The sequence below is a fragment of the Rhamphochromis longiceps genome, linkage group LG22 (genome assembly GCF_057381845.1).
Source record: "Rhamphochromis longiceps isolate RC_006_pf linkage group LG22, R_longiceps_female_GT1.1, whole genome shotgun sequence".
Lineage (NCBI taxonomy): Eukaryota > Metazoa > Chordata > Actinopteri > Cichliformes > Cichlidae > Rhamphochromis > Rhamphochromis longiceps.
The window spans coordinates 20,957,854-20,977,844 of NC_140577.1; the positions used below are offsets into that span (position 1 = coordinate 20,957,854).

At 40.4% G+C, this 19,991-nt stretch overlaps 1 protein-coding gene across 10 annotated transcripts in view; it reads left to right on the forward strand.

Annotated features, from left to right (window-relative positions):
* The window catches only part of dync1i1a (dynein cytoplasmic 1 intermediate chain 1a), a 69,162-nt gene that overhangs the window by 295 nt on the left and 48,876 nt on the right, over positions 1 to 19,991 (forward strand). For 2 of the 10 annotated variants that reach the window (XM_085395564.1, XM_085395568.1), the window contains exons 2-8: positions 1,897 to 1,996; positions 2,284 to 2,417; positions 2,668 to 2,782; positions 3,377 to 3,464; positions 5,450 to 5,491; positions 7,866 to 7,925; positions 8,169 to 8,281. In XM_085395564.1, coding sequence (XP_085251690.1) covers positions 2,298 to 2,417; positions 2,668 to 2,782; positions 3,377 to 3,464; positions 5,450 to 5,491; positions 7,866 to 7,925; positions 8,169 to 8,281 — 538 coding nt within the window. In that variant the 5' untranslated portion in view covers positions 1,897 to 1,996; positions 2,284 to 2,297. The remainder of the gene's footprint in view (positions 1 to 1,896; positions 1,997 to 2,283; positions 2,418 to 2,667; positions 2,783 to 3,376; positions 3,465 to 5,449; positions 5,492 to 7,865; positions 7,926 to 8,168; positions 8,282 to 19,991) is intronic. The other 8 variants (XM_085395572.1, XM_085395573.1, XM_085395570.1 and 5 more) reach the window with 7 other exon arrangements.

The following is a 19,991-nucleotide window of genomic DNA, read 5'->3' on the forward strand; positions in this document are numbered from 1 at the left end:
GCCCCTTTTGTGTTGTTAAATGTCATTGTAACGCTGATGACAAGGCCTTAAAGGCGTCGACGTTTGTATAAAAGCTGTCACATTTGCAATTAGCTAGCAGCGAATGCCTTAATGGCGATAGCCGTCAATGGAGCACAGTAAATTTTGCTTTTCTTCCTGTTGCATATGTAGTTGTGTTTTTTATCTTTTCTGTTATGACTCTGTATGTGTCAGCTCTGTTGTGCTAATGTGTAAGAAGATAAAACGACCTACACAGCGGCAGATAGGCTTAATTGTGTGCTTAACACTCAGGTTTGGTGATAGTTTTGAACCTCTGCCTATACACTCACAAACCATTTCATTAGGTACAGCTTCCTAATACCACGTTTGACCCAATTTTGCCTTCAGAGCTAGCTTAATTCTTTATGACATACATTCAGTAAGAGATTCAGAGATTTTGATCCATATAGATATGATAGCATCTCACATTTCCTGCACATGTCGGCTGCACATCCATAATGGGAATCTCATGTTCCGCCACATCCCAAAGATGCTCTATTGGGTTGGGATCTGGTGATTGTGGAGGGGATTTGAGTACAGTGAACTCATTGTTATTTTCAACAAAGCAGTTTGAGATGATTTGAGGTTTGTGCCTCGCCATGTTATCCTGCAGGGAGCAGCCATCAAAAAGCTGATCATGCCCATCATAAAAGAATGGGCAAGGACAGCAACAATACACCAGCACACTAAATGATGATCAGCTGGTAGTAAGGGGCCCAAAGTATGCTAAAAAATATCTCGAACACTATTGCGCCACCATTGTCAGCCTGAACTGTTGATACGAGGCAGGATGGATCTATAGTTTCATGTTGTTTAACCCAAAGTCTGATCCTACAATCCGAACGTCACAGCAAAAATCAAAATTTGTCAGACCAGGTAATAATGCTTTGTTCAACTTTGATCTTAGCTGACTGGAGCGCCACCTTGGTGTGGTCTGCTGCTGGTGTGGTCATCAACAAGGCACTTTCTCCCTGAGAACTGCTGCCCACTGGATATTTTTTCAGAAAGTTTTCTGTAAACCCCAGAGATGGTTTTGTGGGAAAATCCCAATAGATCAGCAGTTTCTGAAATACTGAGTCCAGCCCGTCTGGCATCAGTTACTATGCCCTGTTCAAACTGTCTTAAATTGCCTTTTTCCCCTATTCTGATGCTCAGTTTGAAATGCAGAGGGTCATTTTGACCATGTCTGAATGAAACTGAACTGATGGTATGTAATTGGCTGATTAGATATTTGTGTTGATGAGCAGCTGAGCAGATGTACCTAATAAATTGGCCAATCACTTATATATTGTTGCTACCACGTGCAACAGCTAATACAGGCATCAAATTAGCAGCCTGTAGCAGGCTCATAGTTCGATGAGCTCAACCAGTAGATCACATGGTGCAGCTCTAAGGGATGAGTTAAACTAAATGAAAGAATTAGAACAGGAGAGCATAATTATACAAAGGTTTTAAGAAAGCTTTGTTTTGTTAAGCCCTGGCTTTAGAACTGCACACATGGATGCCCCCATTGGTTTGACTTGGCATAGGTGGGTGGGGCAAGCATCAAATAGGAAGTTGATCCTGAAAAGCATAGGCTGAGTTAATTTACACAAGGCAAAGCTGGTTTTTCTCAAAAGGTAAGAAAATTGTTACAGGAAGTATGCTTTAAATTCCATTGAGAGCTATAGAAATGTGATGTACTACTGCAACAAAACAGCACTCTGAATGTGGTAATAATGTGGTTTATATGTTTGAAATTAAGCCCATTCACTCAGCTGTGTTTGGGTAAAGAATAATGAAAAAATTAAATAAATCCATTTTCAACCTTGTAATAGAGAACCATTGTGTATGTTCTCTGTACTTCACTCTGCCAAGATTGCTCTCTTCTCAGTATTGACCCACTTATCCCAGACACCTGGAGCTTCTACAGCTCTGACTGGGCCACTTCCCAGGTGGCATCCACTAGTAGCGTAAGGTGGGTTCTTTGAAGAGCCCCACTTGGCTCAGTAAGGGTGGCAGCTGTTCCATGACACAAGAAATATATATAAAATATATGTATTTTATATTCATATTTGGTTATGCTAACCAATATTGTTTTGGCTTTCAAATCAAAAATCCAGTTTTGAACTTAAAAATACGTCAAAACTTTTTTTTTTATTCATTGTCTCATACAGATTTATAGCTGCCACACAGGAGATTTTCTAAATCAATGCTTAATAGAATCATATGTAGTTCATTCTTGTTTGGTCATCTTACTTTAAGCCCCACAGGACACCATGTCGGACAAAAGCGACCTAAAAGCTGAGCTCGAGCGCAAGAAGCAGCGCCTTGCCCAGATCAGGGAGGAGAAGAAGAGGAAGGAGGAGGAGAGGAAGAAGAAAGAGGTAAGGAAAAAAGTGAGTAAATTCCCACCATCGTCACTCATTTTGTATGTTTTCCTTTTTTGTGTGCGGTTGACTGATTTTTTTGTCAGGCTGTGACACACGAACAGCATCTATGCATGTGCACAAGGTCGGTGTTTTAAGTATGGATCAAAATGTGCATGCAGCTGCATGTCTTAATCTATGATGCTAGAGCAGTGAAGCTGTTCTTTGAGTTATGATGGATAAACTGGTGTTTTTTGTTTTTTTTACTTATCCGGAGCAGACAGAAAGCCAGCAGAAGACAGAAGCGACCCCAGAAGATTCAGATTTAGATCGCAAGCGTAGGGAGACTGAGGCCCTGCTGCAGAGTATTGGGATCTCACCAGAGCCTCCACTAGGTATGCAGTATTGTAATAAATGAATACTAAAATGTTCTTTGACTCCTTTCACTGAAATGTTTACTAGAACACTTACACCAGAGAATAGCTTTTTTGTTCAAAAACTACACTAACCTTCATTATTACAGCCAAAAACCCTCCATGCATCAGGCTAAGATGCACACAATCACCAGCTATGTGTTTAATTTGTTGTCTCCCTTTGATTATCTCTGTTCTGAAATTTGGTAGAAATAATTGATCAGAAGTAATCAAACAATTTCTATTGGACCCATTTGAGTTTACAAATGAGTGTTGCTTTCCTTTTATGATAAATCTTCAAATATCAGAGCAGGTTAAATCCTCAGGGTCACTTGAAATGAGCTTTTGGAAGATCACTGTTCTCTAGTGGTCTGAAATTGTAATAACACCCCCTACACCTCAAAACTGGGTCACTTCCAGTGCTTATTATAAGCTTAGGTTATTTATAACGTGTCTTCAAAAGCTGCTGAACATAAATAGATAATAATGAGTGATAGTCTTTTTGTTTTAGATCTTTTTTTTTTTATTTGTCAATGACATGCAGCTTATAATGTAAATTTTTTAATTATTTTTCAGTCCCGACTCCTGTGTCCCCCTCCAAATCAGTAAGCACACCCAGTGAGACAGGGAGCCAGGACTCGGCCGATGGAGGAGCAGCAGGCAGGTGGGCCAAAATCAAACACTGTATGCCGAGCTGTAATTCCAGAAGCCTTAGTTCATCACATTTGTTCAAATCAATACATTTCTAAGGGTCAACACAAATTCATCAAACATTTTTCACCGTCTCATATCAAACAAAAATTACATTTTAAGCACACGGCTCAAAAAAATTAAAGGAACTCTTTTTAATCAGAGTCAGTTAAACTTGTGGGATATTGATTGTGTCAGTTAAGTAGCGGAGGGGGGTGTTAACCAGTTTCTGTTGCTTTGGTGTTCATGAAATGAACAACAGGTGCACTAGAGGGGCAACAATGAGACATCTCCCAAAACAGGAAAGGTTTTACAGGTGGAGGCCACAGGTGTTTTTGTCCCTCCTCATCTTTTGTTTTTTCACTAGTTTTGCATTTGCCTAGGGTCAGTGTCATTACTGGTAGGGTGAGGTGATACCTGGAGGTTGCACAAGTAGTCCAACCTCTCCAGAATGGCACATCAATACGTGCATTGCCAGAAGATTTGCTATGTGTCCCAACACAGTCTTGAGAGCATGAAGGAGATTCCAGGAGTCAGGCAGTTACTCTATAGCGCTGCACAGTGTCGTATGAAGTCCTTAAACCATCAGCAGGACCAGTATCTGCCCCTTTGTGCAAATTGGAATAGGATGAGGACTGCCAGCAGGCCACTGGTGTGAATGTCAGCCATGCATGCAAGCACGCTGGAGCTATACACACAACTGAGAAGCATTTTAAGTTACTGCGGTGATGGACTAGCCTGCCACATCATTTTTCACTTTGAGTTTTGAGCGTTTATCATTTTCATTTCCATCAAATGAAATGGCATCCTTTGGTTTCTAACATTACTCAGTCCATATCATTATAAATATCCAGCGTAATTTTTCCCCAATCTGAGATCTGATGTGCTTTAAAAGTGTTCCTTTAATTCTTTTCAACCAGTGCATTTGCGTGGGAGACACTTGAAAACCGTGACAGAAGTTTTTATCCTCACATGTTTGGTTCTCTTTGAGAACTATACAACAAATTGTATAGTTGTGCACCGATGTAGGGCTTCTTGAAGACTTAACATCTTAAAAGGATAATAATTTTAAAAGGCTTTTGGCTGTGGGTGTTTATGGTTCATATGACATATTTTCTTTCTTTCCTTGTGAATGGCTCAACAGGTTTAGGTAAGGATGAATGTTCCTAGTGGTGAGGTTAGGATTTGAATTTGGTGTCTTTCATTTGTCATGGCATCCAGTGCTTTGATGACCACTTTACAGCTTTTCCTTTCATGTCTTTCCTGTAGAATAAATCCAGATATAAGCTGTTGAAAGCACGAACCATAGTGGAAAACCTTTAGAAAGCAGCCACAGTGAGCCAATAAAACTAGCTCTTGTATGAAGCAATGGACATGAACCATATGTTTGTCTCAAAGTGGCTCATTTGAGCGTAAGTGACAAAATATAAGCATTTCCCCTTCCACAGGCTGCAATCACAGCGCGCGTTCATCATACATGCTCAGGCTACTGCAGGATTTACTTTTACGCCTGTTCATTCATTACTCACCCAGACACGTGCTGGAGCTCTCTGAGTTCTGCACATGGCGGCTCTGGTGAATGCTGTTGAGACACGAGTGGTCATCAAGCGCTTTCCATTGCTTTTTAACGACAGCTGACTGTGAGGATGATGTGTGAGTGATGCCTTCAGGGGTCATTAGTGATGTGATGTTCTGGTACAGCCAGGGGTGGAATTGGGGCTACAGAACATGCAAAAGTTTGTATTAGACAGAAATTGCCTTATGTAGGATTTTTCATCTCTTTTTAGCTTTTACAAATTGGATTTTACAAATTGGTGAGTTAGTGTTAATTCCTGGAATGATTTGTTTTTCTTTTTTTCTTTCTTTCTTTTTTTTTTTTACCCCCAAATCCACCCTGAATGATGGCATGCCATTTTGAGCTCTCCATTTGTGGCTGTGTATGTGTGTGTCCCTTCTTAGGTCAGGTTTCTCTAAAAACAAGTCCCAAGCACAGACCTCAAGGTAAGCATTTTCATGTTAAACACAGGAATCCCCCTCACCCCCTACCCCCTTACCCCAACCCCCAACACCCTCTCACCTATCTTTGGCTGAGGTTACCCTCATAGGGAGATTAAACCCACAGTGTTGTCAGTTGTCTTATTTTTGTGTCCTCAATGTGATTTATAGGATCAAAACAGTGCAGTGCCCCAGCTTCTCTGTTCAGCTTTCCTCCACTCTTTGCTGGTGTTCTCATCTGAAGCTTACCTGTCTCCTCTAATACTGGGGTGAAAGATTTCTGCTCTCATGAGCTGAACCACAGAAGTCATTTCAGTCTTCAGAGAATTGCCAGTGCTGCTTAAAGTGTCATCCCCGTTACTGTAAAACAGCCGGCCTGTCAGGCTAAAGAAATGCCTTGCCACTCTCACCTGGCGCTTTGTAGCGCAAGCTGAATGTTAACGGGTGTGCTCGCTGTCCCTGAAGGTATCATCAAGAAGTGTAGTGAAGGCTGGAAGCATTATCCTTTTATGGCTGCCAGAGCTCAGCCAAGCTGCCACAGAACTCCTCGGGTTTCTGCAGCAACTTTTTCACTCTTAAATCCCCAAAACCAATCTCAGCATTGAGCTCAGGGATGTATTCAATATTGATGATGTATAGAAAGTACACTGTCATCATGTATGCAAACCACAGCAATTTTCAAACCCTTATTTTTTCCATTAAAGTGTATGTGTGTGTGTGTGTGTGTGTGTGTGTGTGTGTGTGTTACATGATTTCCATGTATTGTTTGGCACTAATTTGAATGTGAAACACTGAATTTTTCCTAAATATGTTTAGAATAACTGCACAGTGGGCGAGGATAGGTATGAAAAAAACTACAGGAGAGCAGCCCTTTAGTTTTAGATAAAAACACCATGTGAGCCTGAACTTCGACATACCCAGAATACCTTTCTGTTATCTAGATTCACTTACCGTCACATTTTCGATCAGGATAAAAGGTCAAATGCCCCTGGTTATCAACTTGCTATGTTAACCCAGAGTTTCCGCTGCACGCTTACATGAAAGGAGTGACCGCATCTGACCAATCACAAACATGCATAAATGTACTGTCATGGATTTTATAAACAAAAACCCTGCACAATTAGAAAAGTATGACGATGTTAAACACATAATGCAGACTGAAAGTAACACAGCTGCTACAGATAAAGAAACATTGTGGGGGAGTCTGTTTGGAAATGCACTGTACTGCGGTTTAGTATTAAAAGCATTGTATGAATGTGTGGGTGCTTTAAGTGCTCAATAAGCCTGGAGGAGAGCTGTTTTATGAATAAAGTTGAGCCTTTTTGAATCCAGGAAAGAAAGCCAGCAAAAATACAGACTCTACCATTAAGACATGAAAGGATTTAGTTGTTACAATCAAATATTTCATTAAATGTTTAAAAGACAGTTTTTTCAGCTGTAACCTCGGTGATGTTTAACAGTAAAGAATGAATCTAAAAACAGAATTCAAACATTAGTCTACCTGTAAATTTGATAGGTCAGTAAGTAAAAATAAATTCCCTGATTTAGGATCATAATGCTTACAGAACAATAACATTGTTAAAATTGTTTGCAGCCAACAAGAAAAAAAAATCAAAAAATAAAATTGTGTCTAAGAATCTCTGTTGATCACTGATGACTTCAGATGTTTTTAGAAAAACTTCATTAGACTTTACTGCTGAAAGAACTTCTCATAATGGTGACGCTGTTTCCTTGAGAGCTGATTGGTCAGTGGGCGGTGATTTCATAGCTGTTGATCTCTAATTTAGACCATAACCAACTCTGGAGCAGGTTAGATTTGCAGCAGGGATTTACCCCAGGAAGAAGTGAACCGTGTTTGCAGTATTGAACCCCCAGAATTAAACCTGAAGTTACCTGGATGAGACCACTGCTTTGTAGTACAGGCTTCTAGTCAGTCATGCTACAGATGTATATTCACTCGACACATATATGTTTGTTTTAGCTGGATGTAGTGTACATAGAAATATTTCTGCAGTCACTAGGACATCAAATAGCTTTTCCACTGATATAAATCAATCTTTTTCTTCCACAATGACTTGTAAGCAGAGATCTTTAAAATAACAGAGCACATTGATGTTTAATGAAATCTAATATATCTGCCTCATCTCCTTTATCTGTTTAAATTATTTCCAGTGCCATTTTTGCATGAAAATCAATGGGAGTTCCTGTGATAGGCTATTATAAGTGGTGTCAGTGCATAAGATTGTGCGCACATTCATGTGCTAATGTCTGTTTGTGCACGACACGTGTGTTTTAGTGTTTTTGTATTTGTTATAAGGTGTTTGTTTGTAAACATGCATGTCCTCTCTTGCCCTCTCCCTCCCCCTGTTGGTGACATCAGGACACTGCAGTGGGACACAGACCCCTCTGTGCTGCAGCTGCAGGCTGATTCTGAGCTCGGGTACAGCTTTTTCCTCTCCTCTTGTTCACTATTAAAACATTCACCTGCAAAACATCCTATTTTGACCGCATGTCATACTGAAAAACCTCTCGACTTTAAGTAATAAAATATTTAATGGTTTAATGTAATTTGTTACTTGAAACTTTGGCGTTTGAAATGAAAAATGATGCCCTGTTTGATCGACAGCTTGGATTTATCCACAGTAGATCAGGAGCTAATGAGAACGTCTTCTCTGCCATCCAGGCGCAGGATGCAGAGATTGGGGGCCTCTAAGATCACACAAGTAGACTTCCTACCCAAAGAGGTCGTCTCTTACAGCAAGGAGACTCAGACACCCACCTGCACCCTGTCTGAAGGTGAATATTTATGTGTGTTTGTGTGTGTATGTGTTCACAAGTGAGCATTTTTAGAGCCTTTTTGGATGCTAAAGGAGAAATACAGTGATTGCTGTTTTTGAATGTGACAACGATTTAGTTACCCAGGTCTAAGCCTGCAAAGCATGGAGCTTATAGATGTTACAAAGGGAGAAGACAGATCATGCTTTGGACTTCTCGTTATATGTGGAAACAGGCTGATATAATTCACCCAAGATTACTTGATAGATGAGGGGCAATTGCAGTGTGTATATTATATGGCATACAAATGCATATCTGCATGGCACTGTTGAAATAATACGTGCTTCTTACGTTTATTCATTAAAGTTTAATATTCCTGATCAGGAAAGCTGTAAGTCCAGTGTGCTTTAGCTTGGAGGAAATTGGTGCAAAAGTGTGTTTTTGTGCATTTAATGGGTGTGAGTTCTACATGTGAAGGTATGTGTGCATACCTGTGAAAATGTATACATGTAAGTGGGAGCTGGCGTGCTGAGTTGCAGCTACTAAACAGATCCATGTGGTTAAAATGTAGCTTTATTAGTGCAGTATGGATTTTGTGGAACATCGATGGGTGCAAGCGAACGACTTATAGATTTGAGTTCATTCTAATGGAGAAGGAATTGAATTGAGATTAGGGTTGAGGACAGTTTGAGTTTTTGCATAATTTCACTTGGGTTTTGTGTTTGAAAAATGAAGATTTCCCATTAGGACATTACAAATGCACACAAATACTTGTGTAGCCACAACTTTAGAGGATAGTACAGCGTCTTACTATAAAATCCTGGAGATAGGTTTAATCATAACCACTACATGTCGTCATCTTAAAATGTAGGGATTTATATGAGGACTTGCTTTCTCATAAGGAAAACAGATTTAAGTCCCCCACAATGTGAGTAATACCTGGTACACACACGCACACACACAGCCTGGCACACATGCACACAACCCCTATCATCTTCTCTATCTTCCTTCTTCTTGTTGCCAAGACAGCTGGCAGCCATGTGACTGTGAAGGGGTTGTACTTCCTGCTTCCTGTCATTATAATAGATGGTCTGGTGTGGATTCCACTGCCCCCACCCTCCACCAGCAACAACCATCTTGCACATACACACGTCTGTACCGATCAGCATCCAAATGGCCTGCTTCAACCCCTACTCCACCCACCCACCCACCCCCATTTCCTTGACAGACCCAGGAATAGATCATTTATTCAACAAGTGCACACATATGTGTGCTGGGAGACATCTACTCACACACACATACACATGTGCCTACAAGTATACTTAATGGAATTTATCGTGGTCATGTTTGCTCGCGCATACAAGGTCTCGACAAACAAACGTGCAACTGCTGTAAAATGTGCAAGACAGATATGGTAGTTAAAGAGATAAGGACTCGGCAATTAAGCAGGCAAACAAATAAACACGCAGCAGTTACTATATGCAGGTCAAGTAGTCTGTGTACACATAAACAAATAGTCGCAGTGTGACTGGTTAGCGCCCGCAGCAGTACAATATGTCTGTCCATTTAGGTTTGTTTGTTTTCAGCTTCCAAGAGCATGCTCAGGAGGTCTCTTTGTGTGTTTGTGTGTGCACGCTTATGAACATCTGGGAACCAGAGCAGAGCTGTGTTGGTCTGCGGGGAGGTGACCTTGGCCTCAGGAGACCCTTCCTTTGCAGACTGCCACAAAGCTTGTGTGTCTATAGAAAGGGGGGAAAGAGGGTAGATGGTAACACCTGCCTGCATTTCTGCCTGTGTGTTTATTCAGGCTTGTTCCTTTCTGTTGATTACCTAACCCGGCTTGCAGCATACGTTTCATTTTAGGTCACATCTACGGATAGTTAAGCTGCGATTTCAAATTTCAGTAAAAATGTTACATGGTTTATTTTCAATAAAAGTCTGTTGAACCTAAAAGTGTGACATTTAAGGCTTCTTGCACCCTCAAGAAGTAAATATAAAAAAAGGCATCACTGATCCTCAAAGAAGTTGTGTGTCCAGTACATAGAAATGTGTGTTTGTGTTAAATCTGCTTCAAGGAATTCGAGCAATGATCTCAGCTTGTAGCCCTTGGTGTTCTCGTGCAGCTGCACTAGCAAATATTCACTATTTCTACTGTCCAAAGGCCTGTTTGTATTGAGTGGATCAGGATTGATATTGCTGGGGTCTTCCTGTGGTAACAGGCTGCTCACTGTATTCATATTTCCTTAGTAATCTTTGAGTTACTCACATTCTTAGTTTTAAGTTCTTCTGAAGTTAAATAGTTTCTTCTCTGTTCTTGAAGTCTGATGTGACTATGGTGGCATCCCCATAGATCCTGAGTCTTTCAGCAGTAATTCTGACTAATGACACATGTCTTGTCAGAACCATCTGATTGAGTCAGTGCGAGGATTAGTATTAAACGTATTAATTTGATAATTCCTTTTCTTTTGTGAATTTACTATTTGATTCATAAAAGCAAGAGGTGTCGTCACATTAAAACTATAACACTGATCTTTTTTGTTTTTATGTTTTTTGCCCGAGTGCATTATTGTAATTGCTTTAAATAATTGACAGATGAGTCAGGAAGTTTCTCATGGCGTCTTTTCCTCGAACTCCTGACCCCTCGTGCTCTCTTATCTGTCCTTGTGCCCAGAGTGGCTGGCTATGCGCGTTTGTGTGGGTGTGACGTGAGCGTGTGTCGAAGCCCGAGTACAGTTTCATGAAATTGGATTTGATCTGACGTTGCGTGCAGCTTGTACACAGGAGTTTGTGTTAAAGTGCCCATGTAGTTTGTGTGTGTGACTCTCATTTAAACCAGTTAATTTTAAGGCTTTTCATTTCCGAGACCAATTTGCGTCTACGTAATTGTAATGCGTCGCTCCCTGTGAATGTTATTTTCCCATTGGCTGCTCACTGATCTGGTCTGTACCGAGTGCCCATTGTGCCAGGCAATCGGATTAGCCCCAGTCACGATTGGTTCCAGCTATTTGCTGCTTTTCTAATGCGTATGAATGGACACGCTTGTTGTGACGGATAGATGCTTTGTTTAAGGTCATAGCAGAGAAATAAACCAAGGTCTACTGTGGTGTGTGTGTGATAGTAGACTGGCCTACTAAGGTCAAACAAAGTACTCGGTTCAGTTATGTCTGTGTTGTAAGACCAATAATTTTCTATATATTTAACATGAACTGTAAAACAAAGCAAAAGAAAAGAACTGCGGTAAAAGAAAATGAACACTAAACTGCTGTTCTTATTTACACATGCATAACATATCCATGTATAAATAAAAATGTCAAGGGACAAGCATGGCAAACCAAATCTTCACACTCGGATACATTTTGTATTTATCAATTCAAACGATATAACAAACCAAACACTGCATAGTTTACAAAATCTTTTAGATCAAAAATTCCAAATTGGTCTCCGACCTTGTCACGTTTTTTCCTTTCACCTTAAGTGCACATATAATTCTTTCTAGTGGAAGGTTACAACATTTGGTCCATGAGTTTTTCCCCCCAAACTGAGGCTTATTATCGATTGTATTTTTTTTATTACTAGTACACGCCCATGTTACAGTATTTTCTGGTCCGTTTGTGCTGTTGGAAAACTGATATATTTAATTACATTGATTAAAAGAAATTGGAGCGAATGAAAAATATTGATGTTGCTTACATAAAAAAAGAGACAAATATGGTTGTGATTGTATGTTTCCATGCAGCAAAATGCATTTTCATCTAAAACAAGAGTGCACTGTGATCAACCAGACAGTGCGCACTCCCATTAAATGTACTGAATTTCTTTTTAATATATGCCAATAAAAGAGGATTTTTTTAAATTTACCTTTCATCATGTTACAAATTTACACGCATGTGTTTACCTATTCATGTCCCTTTTAATTGCTTGGTTGGAAGTTGAGAAAAGCCCACTCGCCTGTAGTCGCTTGTAGTTTCCAAACGTAATTCACTTTCTCTGGTCTCTAGTCCCCACATTCTTCCATTGTGGATGCTTCAGATGTACCTGTGTGCCAAGTTTGGTTATCCTGATTGTGTAGGAGGAGTTTGTGGGCAAGTTAAAAGAGTTTGTGAAGTGGCTGCAGCACAGATTGTAATATATAAGCTCAGAGAGGATGTTAATGGGTGCAAGGCCTAAAGTAAGACATTAACTGGAAATTAAGATACCCATAATTCTTCACCTTCTTTGAGATGCAGCACTTCCAATCTCCTCAAGTCTAACCAAAAAAAGGAAAGAGAAGCGAAAAGGTGAGATTTCACATAGGTGTAGTAAACTCTGGACACCCTTTCTGTCACCCTCTTTCGCTTTTCCCCTTCATCCCTTCTCCGGACCAGCCAGCACCGCTCTGTAATGAACAAAGCAAATGCCAGTACTTTGACAGCCACACTTAAGTCCGCTGAACCCAATCTGGGGATAGCTATCACTACGTGTATGTGCTTACTTGAGATCTTGGCAAGATAAGGAAAGGTCAAAGCGATTGAAGGCATTTTGCGCATGCGGATGTGCACGTATACAAGCGCGCAGGTTTGCATGAGAGTAGTGTGAGCCTTACACCCAGTTTGTAGTAAATTGGCTTTGCTCAGTGGAGCCTTAAAAGACCCATAATAGGTCACAGTGGAAAAGCAGAGCGAAAGAGAGAGAGAGTGAAAAAAGGTGAAGAGAAATTCATGGCCACTAGCAAATAAGCAGGAATAGAAGAGACACAGAAATGGAGGCGAAGCGGCAGGGGCCGCCGAGGGACGACGAAGCACTTCTGACATTAAAGCAGTAATTGTTTGCAGTGAACCAGAAGCAGGCCCTCAGAAATACAACTCTTTGAGTATTTGTGTATAATTTGATATTGCAACTTTGGAAAACCCCCTTCTCAGGGTTACAAGTTCATGGGGTCAAGAGTGTACATAATCTTAATGTTTACACGCCCGTATGGAAAAAAACTAGGGGTACACAAGTCTCTCTCTCTCCCGCCTCTGTAATATTTTCTGGCCCATTAGCTCTCAGGCTCTGTACAGCTTGAGTGTATAACTGGTCAGAAATTTACTCCTCAGGTCCATTTGGTGGGCCGGTAATGGCTTTTAATTGCAAGAGAAACCTCATGTCCAGACACTAATGTGAAAATACTGAGTGTGCGTGTGTGTGTGCTGTTTTGGTTTTTTTTTTGGTTTTTTCCACACAAGCATTCAGACTCATAAATGTAAACACAGCATACACTGGAATAAACAAACAAAAAACAGACAGCCACAAAATGCACACATACGAACGCCACGCATGCACACATGTCACTCGAGCTCCACATAATCCCGTAATAGAGCAGTTAAGAAACCAAACTCCAAATTTATTAAATGATCCTGACCACTGGCAGCACACTGGTCCAATTAGAGTGTTTACTTTGGTGTGTGTGGTTTTTTTTCCACAAACTCCTAAATGTATTAAATATGGTTCAACAGGTCCTGAACTTTAGATATTTATCAACAGTTTTACAACAGATGTCTTTTGGGATTTTATCCAGTCCAATCCTGGATTTTAAATCGGCCGAATTACTGGAATCCAGGTCTGACACTTATTACTATAAGAGTTGAAGAGTTTATTGCGCTCGTTTATTGAAGTTCTTGCATTACACACATGACGGAGACACACTAGTATGGGACTGGTTTTTATTTATTTATGTATTTATTCGGTGTGGGTCCAGAGTTGGTATGTGTTACTGCTGAACTTTGATAATAGTAACAGTAGAACTGAGAATAATGCCTTAATATTGTCTTTGTTACCAAGCGTGTGTCTACAAGTTAGAAAATATCAGAAACATGAGATTTCTTTTCTAGTCATGTTTATTTTTTCTTTAATCAGATATTTACTGATTAAATATTGTTTTTCATTTTTTTTTGATCAGGCAAAATCCAGGGCCTTTTATTAAAGCCATACTTCACATTTGAGAAGAAGAAATGGTATTGAATAAAGTTTTTACTAAAAAAAAGTCAAAGAATACCCAGAGACGTGCTCTGTGTGGAGTATTTTCTTCTATATCTTTTATTTCTTTAAAAAATGTTTACATAGATAATGCACAGACTGGAGAATATGTATGTTGCTGGTCACAGCATTACGATCGCTCACCGGTGACGTAAATAATGTGCATTCATTTACAAAAGTGCTGAGATAAGCTAGCTGTTACATTCAGCATGTTCAATGAAAGGAAAACAGGCAGGTGTGAAGACAAAAGTAAAACAGGCTTAAGTTGATATTACCAGAAAATTACAGCCAGATGCCTTAAACTGTGCATACACACAGGGGTAGAAATGTGGATCTGCATACTTTCAGCAGATTTTTAAAGCAGATTTTATAAATTCCAGTCATAGTGAAGTTGCATGCACGTGACCAATCCTTATGTCCTGTCCTGTCTTTTGCCACGAATGGTTTTAGATACACCATTAAATATTCATCTGCATACTCAAATGCTCTTCGTATCACGTGGTCCTGGAAGCACGACTAGATCAAAAACTACTGGATGAAAAAGGTAATAAACTCTGTTGTTGGCTCTGGCATTCGCCTCCAGCATGCCAGAGCAGCTATCCATCAGTTTAAGAAGCCTCATAAAACGTAACACACGTTGATTTATGTGTGTGTGTGTGTGTGTGTGCGTGAACAGAAAAAGAAAATTATCTGTGAAACTGCTTCTTTATGATGATAAATTCTTCCCCTGCCTTATATTTCATCCCCACTTCTCTACTTTGAGCCTGATTGGCTCTAAAAAAAAAAACTCCACTCAAGTATCTGTGAGGTACACACTTTCCTACTGCACTTTATGCCTTTTGAAAAACCAATTTATGTGTAAGGGAGCTTCCGTAGTGACCATGCTGTGACTGAAGGAGGATCATGGGGCATTTGCTGCAGCATATGCAGTCTGTCCCTCTGCCCTCCAACTGCCAAACAAAAAAAAAAAAGAAATGGTCTGCTGCTAAAATCTTATCGCCAGGTACATCTCAGCATGTTAGCGTGTATGTGTGGACACAGATGTGGACATTACGGTGATATCTGTAGATGATTTGAAGAAAAATAAAAGGCATAACTTCTGTAAAAAAAAAAAAATGAAGGTAAAGTTAAAATATTAACAGTCTACAAAAAGAATTGTACCAGAGCATATGAAAACAACAATAACACAGTTATTTACAAAATAATCACGTGCATAATTGACGAGATATTGTTAATATATTTTTTTTAAATATCAGTAACTACACGGTTGACATGCCAATCAAAAGTGGATGTAAAGTTCTGGTTCATCAGTGTGTATGTCAGCTGTGGGAGAAAATGAAGCATGTTGGAGTTTTGAGAGTGTAGTGCATGTGCTTTTATCCAGGAGGTTAAAATCAACAATAGAATCACTGCTTGTAAAATCTAAATTAACAGCATTATTTTCTTATTGGCACATTTTAAATAATAGTGCTTTTGCTTTGTCCAGTTTCTACTACCGATCGTTAGCAGGGAAAGTATTGCTGCATTAGCCAGAGGCTCACACCAGATACTCACAATTCATGTACTTGAAGTTTCCTCTGCCAACCTATCCCGCGCCCTTCATTAGGATTTCACACAGTCCAGTGATTCAAATAAAAACAGTGAATATAACACACTCCCACTCTATATGAAACTGACATGACTGATGGGTTTGTGGGCCGTCTTCAAGGTCCTGGAGAGAGGAATGTGAGTGCACGAGTGTGTATTTTGCATGGCTAGGCACTTGTGTGTTTTCTGTATGTATGTGCATATGAATGTGTGTGTACCCAGCCACATATGGAAGTATTTGTCTCATACATTGTTGTTCCAGCCAGGCGGCTACAACAGGCTGAACAGAGCAGAGGGTTTGTGTGTTTTTTGTGAAGGCATAATTTGTGTAGCGATCAACCACAGTGAGCGCACAACGGAGGACCCTGGGCAAAATGTACTTTGAATTAGTTTTGCTCAAAAGTACATCGAAGACGTGCCTTTTTGCGATCGTTGACTTCTGGACTTTTAAAAGAGTGGCTGCCTTCAGGTAGCAGTTTCTCGTGATGCTGTTTAAACCAAGTGTGTTTCACATAGACGCACACACAGAAGATCAGATCGGGGTTATGCTATTATGATCTCTCCCAGTGTTTTCCCTGCAGACACACTTAATCACCCAACGCTTCTCACTTTCTGTCTTTATAAAACAAGTCTGAGTTTGGCTTTCATCGTCATCGCCCTCCAAAGGGCACAACCTTCACTCCTGTTTCACTCGCAAAATTGATGCGGGGTCCCAGGCGGTTTCTGTCGAAATGGTCGTGGCAGTCAAAACTGAGAAAAAAAGTCTTGATATTAGAGAAAAATAATGTCTTTCGGTGTGTGTAAGGTATTCCAAGTGAGTCACAGATGATTGCAATTTTCCCCCATGACCACCGTATAATAAGGTACATGAACCCCTTCTTCATCTCCCTCCCTCTGGCTTTCTCCCTCTCTTAGGTAAAATGGCCATCATCCAAAATAATATCTGCCATCTGATGAGTGCTCGAGATGAGTAGGAATGTTTAGTTTCACGTTTCCCCTTTTTCTCTTTTCAACTTTTTTTTTTTTTCATCTGCATTGTGTTGAACATGACTTTTTGACATGCACGCCCTACCCTCCCTCCTCTTCTTGAGGTTTTCTTTTTTTTTTTTATACACATGTAAAACAAAAGTGGGTCTTTAACATTTGCTTGGGTGGTCCTCTCTCAGAGGTTTTCATTTTGATAGAGTAGCAGTTCACTGCCACAGCTATCTTCCAGAAAGCTGCTCTCAGTAATTGTTTAGAAAGAATTTTTTGTCAACACTTTCCGTTGCAAGTCTGAGCCTTTTGACTGCTTTATACTTTAGGTCAAAGCTTTAGGTGCCTTTAAAATTGCTCCTCAGATTATTGTGGTTGAAATTCAGCGAGCTTTAAAATCCATTTCTGCCGTACTTGCGACTGATTGAGCCCTTTTAATTTTTTCAGATCATACAGCTTGACAGCTGATTGAAGTGAAATTCATAACCCTTGCTGCTTTTGTTTGGCTGCGTTTGTCATGCAATTCTGTGTTTCTCCAGCAGGGAGCACTCTTGGCACATAGACTTTTGCTCCATCAGTCTCACCAACCAAATGTGACAGCCCCCCCCCCCCCCCTTTTTTTTAACGAAATGGGTATCAAATGATATTGAATGATTAATAATTAATCACAAATATGTGTAGGATATGTGTTGCTAAATTAACGAGCTTTTTCACATTAGACTGCGTGACGTTGTGGTCTTTGCTACAAATCAAGGTTGCTTATGTGACCGCGTTGCTGAGGTGTAGTGCAAACTTTTGTCTTTTTAGCAGAAGGGAGTCAATCTTTAGTGAGCTACTAAGAAAATGGTTATCCCATGTTTTTTTTCCTCCATCATTATATCAAATCAAACACCACTTTATATGTGTGTGTGTTTGTGGCATCAGAGTCACACAAAAAAACATAGATGCAGACAGCACTTTCTCTGAGTGACACAAATACCAGCTCAGATGACGCGTCGAAAAGCAAGTCGATGCCACAGCAGCAATTTTTATTTTTATTTTTATTTTATGTAAGACCTTTTCTTTCTGTTGGTCTCGCTCTCCTTGACTGGGTTTTTGACAGTTTGGAAAGTTTGAAGTCATGGGTTTTAATCAGAGCCTTGCGGTGGGGCTCAGAGCATGGCATGGCGTGGCATGATGGCTCATTTTAAAGATGTGGGTCTGGGTCGCGGCCAGACTTGGGTGGCATTGCTAGAAAGAATGGGGGAGGGCGAGTGGGACAGGGAGAGAGAGAGAGAAAGAGATGGAGGGAGAATCTACCAGCCCACAGCGCACAGCGAAGTTAGCCACAGACCTCCAAAAGGCCTGTATGGGCTGCATTAATGAAAGCGGATTATGTGTGGGCATGCATGTGTTCATACGGTGTAGACTTGGGTGTACACAGGCTTAGACACACACACACACACACACACACATATACACAATGTTTGATCAGTGTGGGGAAGTGTGGTGAAGAGATGAATTAATCTAAATCATGCTGCGGGTTTTAGCTTTAGCAGTTTTACATCAGGCCCTGCTGCTAATGTGTGGGTATGTGGGGAATATTTACTTACTCACCCCTACTGTGCCAATCATGACTTGATGAACTATGATGAATTTTAAACATGACTTTATATTAAGATAAATTAATACCCCCTACCTAAAAAATGAAAAAAGAATCAAATTGCCAGAGTTTGGAGGACTTTTTATGCAGTTTCACTAAAATCCAAGTATTCTACAAATAATTACTACTTGCAACTGTAGTGATTGTGTTCATGCCATGCGTGGGTTTTTTTTTGTTTTTTTGTTTGTTTTGGACAGTGTGTCACGTCTGTCTCGATCACTGAGATTTCTGCGCAGGTTGGACTTGCCCTCTCACCTCTGAGAAAAAGATCTGTTCGACTTTCCTGCATGGCTGGCTCTAAACCATCAATTTTCTTTCCAACCTGACTAACAGAGGTCCCTAAAATGTTAGCGGTGATTCTCTGCGCTCAGAAAGAGAGTTTTATGTCCAGCTGAGTATTAACAACAACAACATAAAAGAAAACAACTTTCTGATCTTCTTTAGGTTGCGCAGACACTTCACAGACACTCGGTGTGACAAGTCCATCTGTAAAAAAACATTTAAAGTATTGTAGGGTGGTGTGTGTGTGTGGTCTTTTATACTCTTTTACATGAATTTTGACCTTTTATTTATTTGAAAGCTGTGTGATTATTGCTGACTTGTAAAATCAATGTGGTTCGATTATTGTTTTTCTTCTTTTCTTTTAATGGGCGTGGGCTGTTCTTAAATATCAAGGATTGCATTACTGGAGGCAGGACTCATAAAAGTTAAAGAATTCCCCCCGATGTCTCAGGTTGATATCCAAAGAGGTGATGTGGTTGCAGTTTGAATGTATGTGACAATAAGAAGGTTGGAGTTTGACTTGTTCTGAGTGAAGTTAGTGGATAGGAGTGTGTGTGCGTGTGTGTGCGCGTGTGTCATGCCAGGGCCACATTAGAGGAGCCTTTTAAGTCTTGTTGACCTCCTCCTACTCCTCTGCATAGTACTTGTGTTGTGGTCTGCTCCACAGCCAATCCACCAGAACGTCTGTGAAGTCTATATGTGTATGTGTGCGTGTGTGTGTGTATCCATATAAATAATGTGTTATTCCCAGCCCGTGAGATGCCCCCCTCCTCAAAATCTCACCGGATTTCTCTTTTGTGTCCTCCTCCCTGCTTCCGCCGCCTCTCCTCTCTCATATCAGTATCTCTCCTTCTTTGTGATTAACACAATGAAGAACTCTAAAAAAAAATTATGAGCTCTGTCAACTTTGATGGTGTGTGACTCAGCCGAGTAGTCACCTCCATACTGACGTGACAAGTGTGAAGCTCTGCCCCAATAATGGCAGCTGATGACAAACTTAGGGTCTAGTCACAGCTCTTTGATAACTATGCCAATTCCTCCAAGCACGTGCGAACACATTTCAGCAAACTAGCACTTAAAGTTTTGGGTTCAGAATAAAAGTTTGGCTAACGCTTCGATCCTTCACCAAAGAGCGCGTGCTAACACATCACGGCCGTGACGCCACACCGTTCGCGCTTTATGTAGCAGCTGAAGGGAAGCGGAAGACGGCGTACATCATGTTTTATATGCTGTCAGTATCTTTCTCTCCAC